Consider the following 15,643-nt stretch of genomic DNA (forward strand, 5'->3'; position numbering starts at 1 on the left):
ATCAGAGCTTTTTCCGACCAAAATTCCGATCGTGTGTACACAGCATAACAGGTTTTCGTCTGAGGTTGCCCTGTACTTGGCTCCATCCATATTCCCATCAACTCCGACCAGCTTCCCCCTCCCTGCTGAAGAAAAGTCCCACCCCCCCACAACATGATTCAGCCACCACCATGTTTCGTGGTGGGGATGGTTTATTCATGGTGATGTGCAATGTTAGTTTTCCGCCAAACATAACATTTTGCTTTTAGGGCAAAATGTTCAATTTTGGTCTCATCTGATGGGAGAACCTTCTTCCACATGTTTGCTATGTCCCCCACATGGCTCCTCATGAACTGCAAACTAGACTTCTTATGGCTTTCTTCTTGCCACTCTTCCATAAAGGCTAGATTTGTGGATTGCATGACTAATAGTTGTCCTGTGGACAGATTCCTGAGCTGTGGATCTCTGCAGCTCCTCCAGAGTTACCATGGGCCTCTTGGCTGCTTCTCTGATTAATGTTCTCCTTACCTGCCTGCCAGGTTAGGTGGACGGCCATATCTTGGTAGGTTTGCAGTTGTGTAATACTCTTTCCATTTTCAGATGATGGATTAAACAGTGCTCTGTGAGATGTTCGAAGCTTTTTTTTTAATAACCTAACCCGCTTTAAACGTCTCTACAACTTTATCCCTGACCTGTCTAGTGTATTCCTTGGCCTTTGTGATGCTGTTTGTTCAATAAGGTTCTCTAACAAACCTCTGAGGGCTTCACAGAACAGCTGTATTTATACTGAGATTAAATTAAACACAGGTGGACTCTATTTAGTAATCAGGTGACTTCTGTAGGCAATTAGTTCAACTTGGTTTTAGTTAGGGGTATCAGAGTAAAGGGGGCTGAATATAAATGCACACCACACTTTTCAAATATTTATGTGTAAAAAATAAATAAAAACCATTTATTATTTTCTTTTTCACTTCACAATTATGTGCCACTTTGTGTTGGTCTATCACATAAAATCCCAATAAAATACATTTACGTTTTTAGTTGTAACATGACAAAATGTGGACATTTTCAAGGGGTATGAATACTTTTTTCAAGGCACTGTATATATTTATAATATTTGTATTATGATTTTATATAACAACATAATTGCTATATTGTTATTGTTCAGCCTGAAAGGCATCTTGAGCTTAATTAGTTGCTTATAGGTCCATATAGCTTTTTTACACTAAGAACAAAAATGTAATTTGCAGCTTATCCATTCTAAGATGCCAGCTGCATTATTATTATTTCTTTCAGTCTTTTTTTTTTTTTTCACCAGATGATAATTCCAGTAACACACTTCCTGTCCTAGGGTGACAACGCTTATTCACTGTACTGTGTTTATGGAGGAGCAGCGTAGTTACCTTAGGACCAGACTACAGAACACCTTGCCCTCACCACCAGGGTGGATTTGATTTAAGTCAAGTCGATTTAAATCATGATTTAAACCACTAGTAAAAAGGCTTCATTTATATCTACTTGATTTAAATCATAATTTTTAAAGAGCAACTTCTGTCCCGCAGCAGATCCTCCTCTGACCTGCGGTGACTCACTGACAGTCCCATTCACTTTAATGGGACGGCTGGTGATGCGGCAGTGGCACACCAAGGTGAGGGATGTGGCGGAAGCGAGTGGATGACCACTATCAGGCGCTGCCATGATGGATCTGAAATGACAGGCACTCTTTAAATGTAAGGACTTATTCTTGCTGGTAGTTAGAATCTTTAATATTTGCAAACAAAATTAAGGTTTCTTATTTAGAATATTATGGAACCGATTTAATCATACAGTTTGTAGTGTACATAGATATGCAAAACAATGAGTTAAAGGAATATTCCTGAACTTTGGTTTATCTCATAGTTACTGTAACATTGTGTGAATGCATCAATGCAGTGCATGTTATCTCAGCTTGCAGAGCTTGGATTTATTAAACGAGTTTACCAAAAATGGAAATATTGCAGAATATACAGCCTTATGCTTCATAACGAAGCTTAATTTCATGCTGAATAAACTAAATTATTAATGTATCTTAATTAGAAAACTATCTTTAGATAGATTTTTACTCCAAAAGCATTTTATTAAAATAAATTTGATAAAAATCAAAGAAAAATAAAAAAATAAAAAAAATCGGATTTAAATAAAAAAAAAAAAAATATATATATATATATATATATATATATTTTTTAATCATTGGTTTATATCCACCCTGCTCGCCTCCTTCCATAGCATAGCGGAGGTGTTTTGTAGTTCCCAGATATGGCTGGGAATAATGTAACTGATAAGAGAGCAGCGCAAGTTATTAGCTTGCAACATTTCTGGCAGGTTCAAAAGGTATTTCTTTGAAGGTATCAAACACATATAACAAAAGGCTTTCAATTGTGTATTTAACAGACCAAAAGGGAGCAAAGAAGAGAAATTTGCTGTTAGAGTTTACATACACTTTAATTATTTCCTGTTATTTTTTTCATGCTAAAATTATGTAGCCATTTATTTAGTTCTTATATTTGTTGTACACATTATTTTGGTTGCTTTATTATTTTCTGTGTTATATTTCTCAATTAAAGGGATATCAGTAAAGAAGAAGTCAGGTATAATTTCAGTTTTGCTTTGATTTTTGTTCTCTTTTGCTGACTTATTTTTAAGATGCATTCACTTGTGATACTAGTAACAATCTTAATAGCTTAGATGCAAAGCCCTGCTCAGACTTCAAAAATTGTATAACCTGTAGATATCTCAGGAGCTTGCTATCCACAAAATTGAACAAAAGAGAAAAATGTTGTGGCGTCCCTTTCAAAAGGCAAAGCTAGACTCTCTTTCCAGGTCTCAGTGTGATACCCTACTCCCAAGTGACAGGGGTGACATTCTACTTCTAGGTGACGGGTGAGACTCTCCACTGAGGTGACAGGGCAAGACTGTGTTCTCAGGTGACAGGGTGAGACATCTTCACAACTGGCGATCAAGACTTTGCTCCCAGGTGACAGCAAGACTGTCCTTCAAGCTGACAGGGTGAGACATCTTCCTAAGTGGCGGAGCAAGACTTTTTTTCCCAGGTGACAGGATAAGACATCCTTCCAGGTGGCCGCGGAAGACTTTTACCCAGTTGTTAGAGTGAATCTTTTTCCTATGAAATAGGGAAAGACTTTCTCCCCAGATGGCAGGATGAAATTATCCTCCCAAATGATGGGGGAAGATTCTCCTCTTTAGTATCTAAGTGAGATTTTGTTCCTATTGACAGGATAAGACTGTCACTGTCTGGGGCATGATAAATACAAAAGCATATCACCCTGGCAGATGATGAAGGCTCACCTGAGGTGTGGCATCTAAGCACTAACTGGTATTCACCAGAGCTCCTGATGGAGGTTTTTCTGTGTGTTAGTTCAGGTTTCGTCCCTCAGGATAGCCCCACAGGAGGTGAGCAAGCCAGGATCCAGTAGCAGATATAGCAGAAGTGTAGTCAGTAAACAGGCCAAAGGTCAATAACAAGTGGTTGCAGGTTGGGATGAAGCAGAAGCCTAGTGAGAAACAAGGCAAAGGTTGGTAATGAGTGGTAGCAGAGATACAGATGGCAGCAGGAGAGACAAGAGCAAGATATTGGCTGAAGTGAGCACAATAATTTGGCAAACAGGAAGTGCAAAGGCATTGCTTAATAGGAGGTTCATGGGAGAAGAAAAGGATTCAAAGTCCAAGAAAAACAAGGTTGAAGGAATTTTCCAGGATGCTCCTATTCCTTGTCTCTACACTGCTACTGAAATTTCATTTTAGTGATTGTAGATAACCTCACTCTTCCAGCCGTATAATGCAGATAAGAAGAAGCCAGACTTATGGTTGGCCTTCCATCGTTAAAGGGAAAAAGAGAATAACCTTGACACAGCGTATATTAGCTTTCAGCACTAAGAGCACAGCACCAGAATCTGCGTTTTCAAGAAAATCTGAGCAAATAAACGAGTTGGGGCGCTGATGATCTTTTAGAATGGAGCTTCTAACACTGAGGGGCGTAAAATATTGGCACCTTCACTATAAGTACTTAAAAAACAGCGTATCACCTACACTGTAAATGACCCCTAACACTTAACTATACCCTACCGGAATAGTTCCCAATAACCCCTAAAATGTGCTTTCAGTTTATTTTAATTCCTGAATCGCCTTGCTGCTCATTGGACAAAGGTGGTGATGATGACCCATCCCAAGCTCTGATTGGACAGTGAAAGAGAAACCCCATGCTCTGCTAATTTCTCTCTCTCTCCTGCTGCTTTTAAATATAGCTAGTATGAACTATTTAAAATGTATTTACTATTTAAAAGAAAATACATACTTCAAATTGTAGCTTTTTTATTTTTTTAAAATTTTTTAATAGTATTACAAATAAATGCTCACTAGATGTTTGAGGCGACAGTCCCTTTGTAGAGCACTGCTAAACACTTTTGGGCAGGAATATTATCGACAGGAAGGGGTGTATAAAGTATTTATGCACCAAGACACCTTTCACACTGGAGATGTTTTTCAGACGCTTTAGTGCTAAAAATAGCTCCTGAAAAAAGCCTCATCTGCAATCCCAGTGTGAAAGGAGGAGTGCTTTCACATTGGGGGGGCATTGTGGGTGCTTTTATCGCTTTATTTGGCCGCGAGCAGGGGTTAAAAGTGCCACAAAAACAACGGTAAAGTGCCGCTAAAACTAGTAGCGCTTTACCGCCGACACCCGGGCACTCCAGTGTGAAAGAGGTCTTAGTGATACAAATTATGGAAATCTGATAAATCCCAACTATACAGGCATGCCCCACTTTTAAGTAGACAATGGGGTTTATTTACTAAAGCTGGAAAGTGCAAAATCAGGCTCACTTCTGCATAGAAACCAATGAGCTTCTAACCCCAACTTGTTCAATTAATCTTTGGTAATAAAACCTGGAAGCTCATTGGTTTCTATGCAGAAGTGAGCCTGATTTTGCACTTTCCAGCTTTAGTAAATAAACCCCATTGTGTACTTAAAAGTGGGGTATGCCTGTACTGCATAACAGATGTGATACCTGTCCCATATGTGTCACTGCTAAACTCCCTTACTTCAAAGACTAAATTCCAGCTCCATACAAATCTGGGGGTAAATCTCTTCCAGCCTAGGAGGAGCAGAATCCTGCAATTGGTCTAGAAAACGGATCTCACTTCGTCTGCAGATTGGTGCATCAGAAAATGGTTCTCCGAGTACTTTCCTATCAATCCTTAGTTTGCAGTGTATGTATAGCCAAAATTTATTTTTTAAGCATAGCATAGAGTACGGAAGGGTTAAAACCTATGTCACTGCTGATTTCACTTCACTTTCTCTTCTGGAGACACAACATAAAAGGTAAAAGAAAATCTCTACAAATGGAGAGGATTTCGTCTTTTAGACAGGGCATTGGAACAGGTGGCTCCACTGTAAGATTTAGGTTCCTCTCACGGGCATCTTGCCAGTTCCTGGAATCTATTGACAGCTGCAGACGGATAGCAGCAGCTGCCAAGCCCATTCACTGCAAGGGCAAGTTGTCGGTGGCCAAAGCTTTTCATGCTTCTTCGCAAAGCCATTGTGGCTGGACGCACACAGCTGTCAATCCCAGCAGCAGCAAGAAATCAGTCGATTCCTGCTGCTGGGATTAGCAGTGTGGCAAAACACCCATGTGAATGGTCCTAACCCTCATCTTTTGTTCCGGTAACAACTGTAAAAGTTTGGATTTCCCATCACTATCTATCTTGGTGACAGTATCGCCAGGAAAAATCGAGAGGATGAATTGTAGAGCACTGCTTTTTTAAATAAATTTGGGTTATATATACATTTTAAAGTGTTGATGTCTTAATTTTAATTACATTCCATCAATACTGTTCAAAGAGATTGTTGTAGTTTGTATTTCACAGTGTCTCAAGAGGAATGCATCTTTAAAATTGCTCTTTTAAAAGATTTGTGCTTTTGTTTGTTGAGCTGTTTTGTGTTACTTATTGTAGTTTTGCAGTGGATTTGTGAACTATATATTGTAAATATAATTGACCGAGGAGGAAGGAAAAGTAATTAAATTCAATTTTGAAAATGAAGAAGACACAGGAAAATATATTACAGATAGAAAGTATGGAAAGGAGCTTTAGATCCTGCCGTAGGTGGACAGTCTTCCAAGGGAAGACTGTCAAGGGAACACTAAGGCCTCGCTCACACCGGCCTTATACAGCATACACCCGTATGAGGGCCGTGTTATCCCATACAGGGATGCATAGGTGTTCTGTACATCCCCATGCAGGCAGTCCCATTGATGTCTGTTGCGATGCAGCAGCTGTACAGACACAGTCGCTGCTCCCATTTTGACAGTGTGTGTTTAGGGCACCCGCACCCACACAGATGTCAAATTGGGAGTAGCGGCTGTGTCTGCACAGCTGCTGTGTCCCAATTGACATGAAGGGGACTGCTTGCATGGACGTACGCTGTTATACAGCCATGTGAAGAAGTCCTTTAACTAGCCTTACATTCATTAAATTAGGATTGGTCCAGCAGGGACAATCCAAATTACGATCAGTGTGTGGGCTCCCGTGCTCCACAGAAATTGATTGCAAAATTGATGGATTTTGAAAGGACATGTTGGAAAAAATTCCATTGATTTAGTACATTCTAAGATAAATAGATAGATAGATACATAGATAAAAGAGTAACCTAAATGTTGACAAAGGGAAATGGGAGAAGCATTCTGTATGTTTCAGTTCCTGAAAATCACTCACCTGCCCTGGAAGTGAGCATTGTCTAGCTGTACCAGGTCCCAGCTCCATCTTCCAACCCACAGCTACCCTAAATGGACCCTTGACATGGAAGGTACAGTCTCCACAAATGGTATGTCCACCCCTAATCTGCCTAATTCATGCCCCAGATCTCTCTATGCATACATTTGGCTAAGACAAACGCTTGACTTTTAACTCATCTTCGCTAACTCTTGGTGTTCAAAAACTGAGACTATAGGAGGTATGCACAACATCAGAGAACTGTGTGGACTTGCTGACATTCTGATGCAACTTGCCTTGCTTTCATGCTGATTCTCTGCCTTTGGCTCTTTCTAGATCAGTGGTCGCCAGTAGTCTGTGGACCACTGATGGTCCATGAGAAAATACTGATGGTCCGCAGGGGTTTTGCCGCAAATCAAGATTGTGGTTGATGTATACAGCCCAATGTTTCCAGTGTTGTCCTCAATGTGTGCTGACATTCAATACTGTTAGATTACATTGATACCCGGCATCATTGCATTATGGTTCCAGTGAACCAGTTGCTATGGGAGGCACCAGTAGTAGTGCAGAGAGTGGGAGGTGAAGAAGGAGCTTGTAGGAGGGAGCAGGGAGCTCAAGCACATGGGAGGGCCCAGAGTTAGAGATAGTAAGCACGGAACATATTCCAGAGGGTAGTATTGGGGGCATTAGTAGTAGGTTGACTAAAGCTCCTAAACCCAAGGTAAGTATAGTAACAAGTCCCATTTACAACCTCAGAACACCAAATGGGGAGACAGTATGCGACCAGTCTAAACTACGTGTCAATGCCAGGAGTCTGGCGGACAAGATGGTACTGTTGTTCAACAGCTCTGATGATTGGCTGGCAACCATTCAAGGGTATTCCCTATATTGCAGGGATAGAGAGGGTAATAAAGGGGGAGGGGTATGCCTGTATATCAAAAATGCCAGGAGGGGGAATCCTTATGGTTAGAGCTGTGAAGGGATAAAACTAAGGGGAAAGTAATACTGGGAGTATGCTATAGGCCCCCTAACTAGGCGTACCTTCTTTCACAATTTGGATTAGCAGCAATGAAGGGAAGTGTCATCATAATGGGGGATTCTAATTATCCAGACATAGACTGGGTGGAAAGAACCACGCATTCATCTAAGGCTCGCTAGTTCCAAAATGTCTTGCAGGACAATTTCATGGGTCAGATGGTAAACGCACCAACTAGAAACAAAGCGTTACTAGACCTACTGATTACCAATAATACAGACTTGATCACAGATGTAGGAATATGGGACACTTTAGAAAACAGTGATCACAGCACCTTGAGGTGATTCAGTTTGCGTTGTGCCCTATACAAATATTTCACTCACTCACTCACTCACAGGTCAATTAGTTTCAGTATAAATCAAACCAATAGGAAACATAAGGGGAATACACAGACACTGAATTTCAAAAGGGCCAACTTCCCTAAACTACTAGCCTTGCTAGAAGATACAAATTGAGATAAAATCTTAGGAACAAAGAATACAGAGGATAAATTAGTATGCTTTAAGAACATATGCAATAAGGGCATTAGCCAGTGCATCCCAATGGAAGTACATTTAAAAGAGCTAATAAAAGTCATGGGTGGCTTAACTCCAAAGTAAAAAATGCATATAAAAGCAAAGGAGAAGGCTTTCAAAAAATAGGAGGCTGAGAGATTATCATCAGCATTCCAACTTTACAAAGAATACAACAAGAACTGTAAGCTTGTAATCAGGGAAGCTAAGATAGAACACGAAAGGCACATAGCGGTGGAGAGTAAGAAAAATCCAAAGAAATTCTTTAAGTACATAAATAGTAAAAAAGGGAGGTCAGATCATATTAGTCCCATAAATAATGATGAAGGAAATCTAGTTACTAAGTATGGAGAGATGGTGAAGGTATTAAATGTATTCTTCTCCTCAGTCTTCACGAGGGGAATCGGGGGGGCATCAGTAACCAAAACTGCAATGTTTATCCTCATGACACGTCACAGGAAGCACCCTCATGGCTAACAGAGGACAAAATTAGAAATAGATTTGAAAAAACGTAACATTAATAAGTCACAGGGACCAGGTGGCTTGCACCCAAGGGTCCTTAAGGAACTCAGTCAGGTAATTGCCAGACCATTGTTCCTAATTTTTACGAACAGTCTACTGACTGGAATGGTACCAGCTGATTGGAGAAAAACCAATATAGCACCAATATTTAACCTCCCTAGCATTAATCCCAAGTGTGATTACCAAAAGTGGTAACCCCAAGCCACACTCGCGATTGCATCACAGGATCCAGGCTAAGTTACTTACTTTGTCCCCAGGATCCTGGGATGTCTCCCCGCTGTGTGTGTGTGGGCTGTGTCCTCCACTTGATTTATCACAGTGCCGGGCTCCATTCCCTGCAAGCGTCACATGGGGATGGAGCCATCTCCAAATTAAAAAAGTGAAAACCACATACAGTACACTGTAATCTTACAGATTACATTAATGTCTCATATAATTTCACATATCTTTTGCCCCTAATGCTTTGTTCTGTCTCCTGCATGCAGTTTTATATTATATATACTGTTCTTTCTGGCTGGAAACTTGACAGTGTCCATAGCAACCAAAAAGTATCCCTTTACATCAAAAGTGGTTTTAGACCAGTTAGAAAAAAACGCTAATAAATTAGAATCACTTGCAGAATTGAGCGATAGTGATTCGTGGGGAAATTCGTCATCAAACACTGAAAGTGACAACAGCGACAATTCTACAACTGAGCAAATTTCAGTGTTTTTGATTTGATTACATTATTGAATGAATTATATTATTATTATTTGTTATAATTATTTATATTTATTTATTATAATATAATTTATGATTTCGTGTTTCAATCTTTATCATACCTGGGATGTCTACTAGACTCTGGTTTGGACAGATTTAAGTATGTCATTTCTAAGAATTACAGGCCTACAATCTAAAACGTCAAATTTCCCTACAAAATAATGTAAAGCTCTGAGCATCAAAAACTTGACATAATCATACTGCCAGGGAGGTTAAAAAAGGACCAAGATGCATCCCTGGGAATTACAGATCAGTTAGCCTAACATGAATTGTATGCAAGCTCTTGGAGGGTATGGTAATGGACTATATACAAGATTTTTCTAATGACAACGGTATCATTAGCAGTAATCAGCATGGATTCATGAAGAATCGTTCTTGCCAAACCAATCTATTAACCTTCTATGAGGAGGTGAGCTGCCATCTGGATAAAGGAAGGCCCGTAGACGTGGTGTATCTGGATTTTGCAAAGCATTTGACACAGTTCCCCATAAAACTTTACTGTCCATTGGCATGGACATAGGGTGAGTACCGTATATACTCGAGTATAGGCCGACCCGAATATAAGCCGAGGCCCCCAATTTACCCCCAAAAAACTGGAAAAAATTATTGACTCGTGTATAAGCCGAGGGTGAGACATGCCTGTCCATCCCTGTGTGTCCGTCCATCCCTGTGGGTCCATCCATCCCTGTGTGTGTCCATGCATCCGTGTGTGTGTGTGTGTCCATGCATCCGTGTGTGTGTGTGTGTGTGTGTCCATGCATCCGTGTGTGTGTGTGTGTGTGTGTGTGTGTGTGTGTGTGTGTGTGTGTGTCCATGCATCCGTGTGTGTGTCCATCCATCCCTGTGTGTGTGTGTGTGTGTGCATGCATCCGTGTGTGTGTGTGTGTGTGTGTGTGTGTGTGTGTGTGTGTGTGTGTCCGTGCAGCCTACCTGTGTCCGTCCAGCCTGTGTCCGTCCAGCCTGTGTCCGTCCAGCCTGTGTCCGTCCAGCCTGCGTCCGTCCAGCCTGCGTCCGGTCCGGCCCGTCCCATCCCGTCCCGTCCCGGCCCGTCCCGAGCCGAGCCTCCGTCCTTCAGCTCTTCGTCGGCGGCCATTCTAGGATTCAAAAGCCGCGCCTCCGTCGGTGATAGGCGGAACACTCAATTTCCCACTGACTGCTGGGAAATTGAGTGTTCCGCCTATCGGATGTCCGTGATAGGCGGAACACTCAATTTCCCAGCAGTCAGTGGTCCGCCTATCATGGACGTCCGCTCATCCTCATACTACGGACGAGGATGAGAGGATGTCCGTGATAGGCGGAACACAGACTGCTGGGAAATTCAGTGTTCCGCCTATCACCGACGGAGGCGCGGCCTTTGAATCCTAGAATGGCCGCTGTCTGTCTGCTCGACACGCTGATCGGGCAGACAGACAGCGATGACTCGAGTATAAGCCGAGGGGGGCACTTTCAGCCTCAAAAAAGAGGCTGAAAATCTCGGCTTATACTCGAGTATATACGGTACATAGATTGGAAACTGGCTACAGGGGAGAGTCCAGAGGCTGGTGATAAATGGGGAGTAGTCAGAATGGGCAGGGGAGGAAAGTGGGGTCCACCAGGTCTCTTTCTTGGGACCAGTCCTATTTAATATAATCATAAACAACCTGGAGGATGGGATAAACAGTTCAATCTCTGTATTTGCGGACAATACTAAGTTAAGCAGGGCAATAACTTCTCCACACAATGTGGAAACCTTGCAAGAAGATCAGAATAAATTAATGAGGTGGGTAACTATGTGGCAAATGAGGTTTAATGTGGAAAATGTTTAAATAATGCATTTGGGTGGCAAAAATATGAATGCAGTCTATACACTGGGGGGAGAACCGCTGGGGGGATCTAGGATGGAATAGGACCTTGGGGTCCTAGTAGATGACAGGCTCAGCAATGGCATGCAATGCCAAGCTGCTGCAAGCAAAGCAAACAGAATATTGCCATGCATTAAAAGAGGATTAACTTCAGAGATAAAATTATAATTCTCCCGCTCTACAAGACTCTGATCCGGCCACACCTAGAGTATGCTGGCCTGGCACACCAGTCCTCAGGAAGGATGTACTGGAACTGGAGAGTAGGGATGAGCTTCGTGTTCGAGTCGAACGCATGTTCGACTCGAACATTGGTCGTTCGTGCGTTCGCCGAATTCCGAACGTTTGGGCCGTTCGCGGCAAAATTCGTGTGGCCCACAATGCACTGCGATGGCGCAATGCATTGCTGTCTCACGATTGGCCAAGCATGCACTGTGAACCCGCATGCTTGGCCAATCGCAGCGCCAGTAGCGGGAAGAGCAATGGTTGGCCACAGGCATCCTGCCTGTGGCCAATCATAGCTCAGACTGTGTAGTGCACGCCCCACACTATATAAAGCTGCCTTTCAGGCGGCCTCGTGTAGTGTTTGTTAGCATCTGAAGCAGTGGGTGTTCTGTGTACCTTCAACACAGTTACACACCAATCGTTTTTGGCTGATTTACTATTTTGCTCTTGTGTAGTGGTTACTGTCTGTGCCCTGACCGCAGTATACACCACTATATTCACCTCACCTATATAGCTAGTGATCTAGCTTTAATAATAGAGCTTGCAGTCAGTAGTGTTAGTGCGTGCTGTCTGCGTGCTCTGTACCCAGTACATACCACTATATACACCTACATAGCTGTTCTCTATTTGAGCCCGATTGTCATTTGCTGGAGTTATTGGAAGTTGTGTGTGCCTCCAGCACAGCACAGTATACATCTGTATATACCCCTTTAACTCTGCTGTTTTCTTGTTATTGTCTGCGTGCCCTGACCGCAGTATACACCGTGATATTCACCTCACCTATATAGCTAGTGGTCCATCTTTAACAATAGAGCTTGCAGTCAGCAGTGTCACTCAGGAGATAGTGCGTGCTGTGTGCCTGCTCTGTACCCAGTACATACCGCTATTATCCACCTACATAGCTGTTCTGTATTTGGGCCCGATTGGCATCTGCTGGAGTTATTGGAAGTTGTGTGTGCTTCCAGCACAGCACAGTATACATCTGTATATACCCCTTTAACTCTGCTGTTTTCTTGTTATTGTCTGCGTGCCCTGACCGCAGTATACACCGTGATATTCACCTCACCTATATAGCTAGTGGTCCATCTTTAACAATAGAGCTTGCAGTCAGCAGTGTCACTCAGGAGATAGTGCGTGCTGTGTGCCTGCTCTGTACCCAGTACATACCGCTATTATCCACCTACATAGCTGTTCTGTATTTGGGCCCGATTGACATCTGCTGGAGTTATTGGAAGTTGTGTGTGCTTCCAGCACAGCACAGTATACATCTGTATATACCCCTTTAACTCTGCTGTTTTCTTGTTATTGTCTGCGTGCCCTGACCGCAGTATACACCGTGATATTCACCTCACCTATATAGCTAGTGGTCCATCTTTAACAATAGAGCTTGCAGTCAGCAGTGTCACTCAGGAGATAGTGCGTGCTGTGTGCCTGCTCTGTACCCAGTACATACCGCTATTATCCACCTACATAGCTGTTCTGTATTTGGGCCCGATTGGCATCTGCTGGAGTTATTGGAAGTTGTGTGTGCTTCCAGCACAGCACAGTATACATCTGTATATACCCCTTTAACTCTGCTGTTCTATAAAAAAGGCATCTGCAGGAGTTAGTGGGTGTTGTGTGCCTCCAGCACAATATAAACTACCCAACTACTGTTTTACCCAACTCCCTTCAGGCCATTACCATGTCTGGAAGGCCAGCAAGGAGAGGCAGACAGGCGCGAGCCGATAAAAGAGGGCAAGCAGGCTCTGTGTCTAGAGACAACAGTGCTGGTCGGGGACGCGGTGCATTGTCATCAGCACGTGGCCATGGGACATGCTTGTCCTTCTTTTCTGCAGCTGGACATGTTGAACCGCAACATGCCAACGACTTGGTAGAGTGGATGACCAAGCCCTCTTCATCCTCCTCATCCTCTCTCACCCAGTCTCAGGGTAGTAGAAAAGCAGCTGCCAACACATCGTCGTCCCTCCTCTCAATGTCATCATCAGTGACTCCTTCCCTAGACCCACCACGTCCTCCTGAGGAGTCTCCTGAACTCTTTGAGCACAGTGTTGGGTACATGCTCCAGGAGGATGCCCAGTGTTTGGTGGGCTCTGATGATGACACTCAGCTAGAGGAAGGCAGTAGCATGAGCACAGAGAGAGGGGATGCTCAAGAAGGACAGCAATCTGGCAGTAATGTTCCACAAGCTGCAGCATACTGCCAGGTTTGCTACAGCGATGAAGAGGGAGGGGATGATGAGGGCACTGACTCCACGTGGGTGCCTGGAAGGAGGGAGGAGGAGGAGGAGGAGGAGGAGGCACATGTCCAACGAGGCAGGATGCCCTCCGGGGGCCAGCTTAGGGGCAGCACACCGACTGAATCACACCGCAGAGCTCCGCCTGCGCAGAGCGCTTCCTCTGCGCAGAGCGCTTCCTCTGCGCGTTATTCTAAAAGTTCTTTGGTGTGGGCCTTTTTTGAGACGAGTGCATCAGATCGCACCGCTGCTATTTGCAACATATGTCTCAAGCGTATCTCACGTGGCCAAAACATCAGCCGCTTGGGCACCACATGCTTGACCAGACATATGTTGACCTGCCATGCAGCTCGTTGGCAAGCATACCTCAAAGACCCACACCAAAGAACAAAGCGGACCTCTCCTTGCTCCTCATCAGCTGGCATCTCCAACCCCACTAGACCTTCAGTCCTCTCTGAAACCTGCTCTGAGAGGAATGAAGGTGTAGAATTAGGTGTGTCACAGCCAAGTGCTTCCGGGAACTCTGCTAGTGGTACATCCACGTCCGATTATAGCAGACAAATGTCCCTGCCCCAGCTGCTGGACCGGCGGAAGAAATTTACTCCCAGCCATCCACATGCCCAGCGGTTGAATGCTAGCTTGGCTAAATTGCTAGCACTTCAACTGCTGCCTTTTCAGTTGGTAGATTCGGCCCCCTTCCGTGAGTTTGTACAATGTGCGGTTCCTCAGTGGCAGGTCCCCAAACGCCACTTTTTCTCACGGAAGGCAATTCCGGCTCTCTACCGGCATGTGGAAGGCAATGTCCTTGCCTCGCTGGACAGGGCGGTCAGCGGTAAGGTGCATATTACCGCTGACTCATGGTCCAGCAGGCATGGACAGGGACGTTACCTGTCTTTCACGGCCCATTGGGTCACTCTTCTGGCTGCTGGGAAGGATGCAGGACAAGGTGCAGTAGTATTGGAGGTTGTTCCGCCACCACGCCTCCAAAATGCTACTATTGGTTGTGACACACCTCTCTCCTCCACCCCCTCCTCTTCTTCTTCCTCCGCGGCCTCTTCCAGTGCTCTGTCCTCAGAACCAGCGGTGCTCCGTAGGCGTTGCAGGGGCTACGCAAGTACGCAGGCAAAACGATGCCATGCCGTGCTTGCGCTGGTTTGTTTGGGGGACAGGAGCCACACTGGGGCGGATGTTTTGTCAGCTCTGCAGGGGCAGGCCGAGAGGTGGTTGACGCCACGCCAGCTTAAGCCAGGAATGGTGGTTTGCGACAATGGCACCAACCTCCTCTCCGCCCTCCGACAGGGACAACTGACCCATGTGCCCTGTGTAGCTCACGTCCTTAACCTGGTGGTGCAGCTGTTCTTGGGCAGGTACCCCGGCTTACAGGATGTCCTGAAACAGGCCAGGAGAGTCTGTGTGCATTTCCGCCGATCATTTAATGCCTGTGCTCGGCTGGCTGAGCTCCAAAAGGAGTTGAACCTGCCCAAGAACCGCCTTATATGTGACATGCCCACCAGATGGAACTCAACATTGGCCATGCTGCAGCGGCTGCACACGCAGCAGAGGGCCATCAATGAGTACCTGTGCGACTACGGCACCAGAACAGGGTCAGGAGAGCTTGGTTTTTTCTCACCACGCCAGTGGGGCATGATCAGGGATGCATGCACTGTCCTGTCACCGTTTGAGGAGGCCACAAGGATGGTGAGCAGTGACAGTGCATGCATCAGTGACACTATACCTCTTGTCCACCTCTTGGAGCATACGCTGCGTGGAATAA

At 44.3% G+C, this 15,643-nt stretch overlaps 1 protein-coding gene across 4 annotated transcripts in view; it reads left to right on the forward strand.

The window, feature by feature from the left end:
- Positions 1–15,643, forward strand: part of ELMOD1 (ELMO domain containing 1) — a 204,686-nt gene that overhangs the window by 166,496 nt on the left and 22,547 nt on the right. For 3 of the 4 annotated variants that reach the window (XM_077484322.1, XM_077484323.1, XM_077484324.1), the window contains one exon: positions 2,583–2,606. The exons of the other annotated variant lie outside the window; for it this stretch is intronic. In XM_077484322.1, coding sequence (XP_077340448.1) covers positions 2,583–2,606 — 24 coding nt within the window. The remainder of the gene's footprint in view (positions 1–2,582; positions 2,607–15,643) is intronic. 4 annotated transcript variants of the gene reach the window in all.

Source organism: Lithobates pipiens, unplaced genomic scaffold, assembly GCF_037356315.1.
Source record: "Lithobates pipiens isolate NorthernLeopardFrog02 unplaced genomic scaffold, aLitPip1_a1.2 Scaffold_16, whole genome shotgun sequence".
In the NCBI taxonomy this organism is placed as follows: Eukaryota; Metazoa; Chordata; class Amphibia; order Anura; family Ranidae; genus Lithobates; species Lithobates pipiens.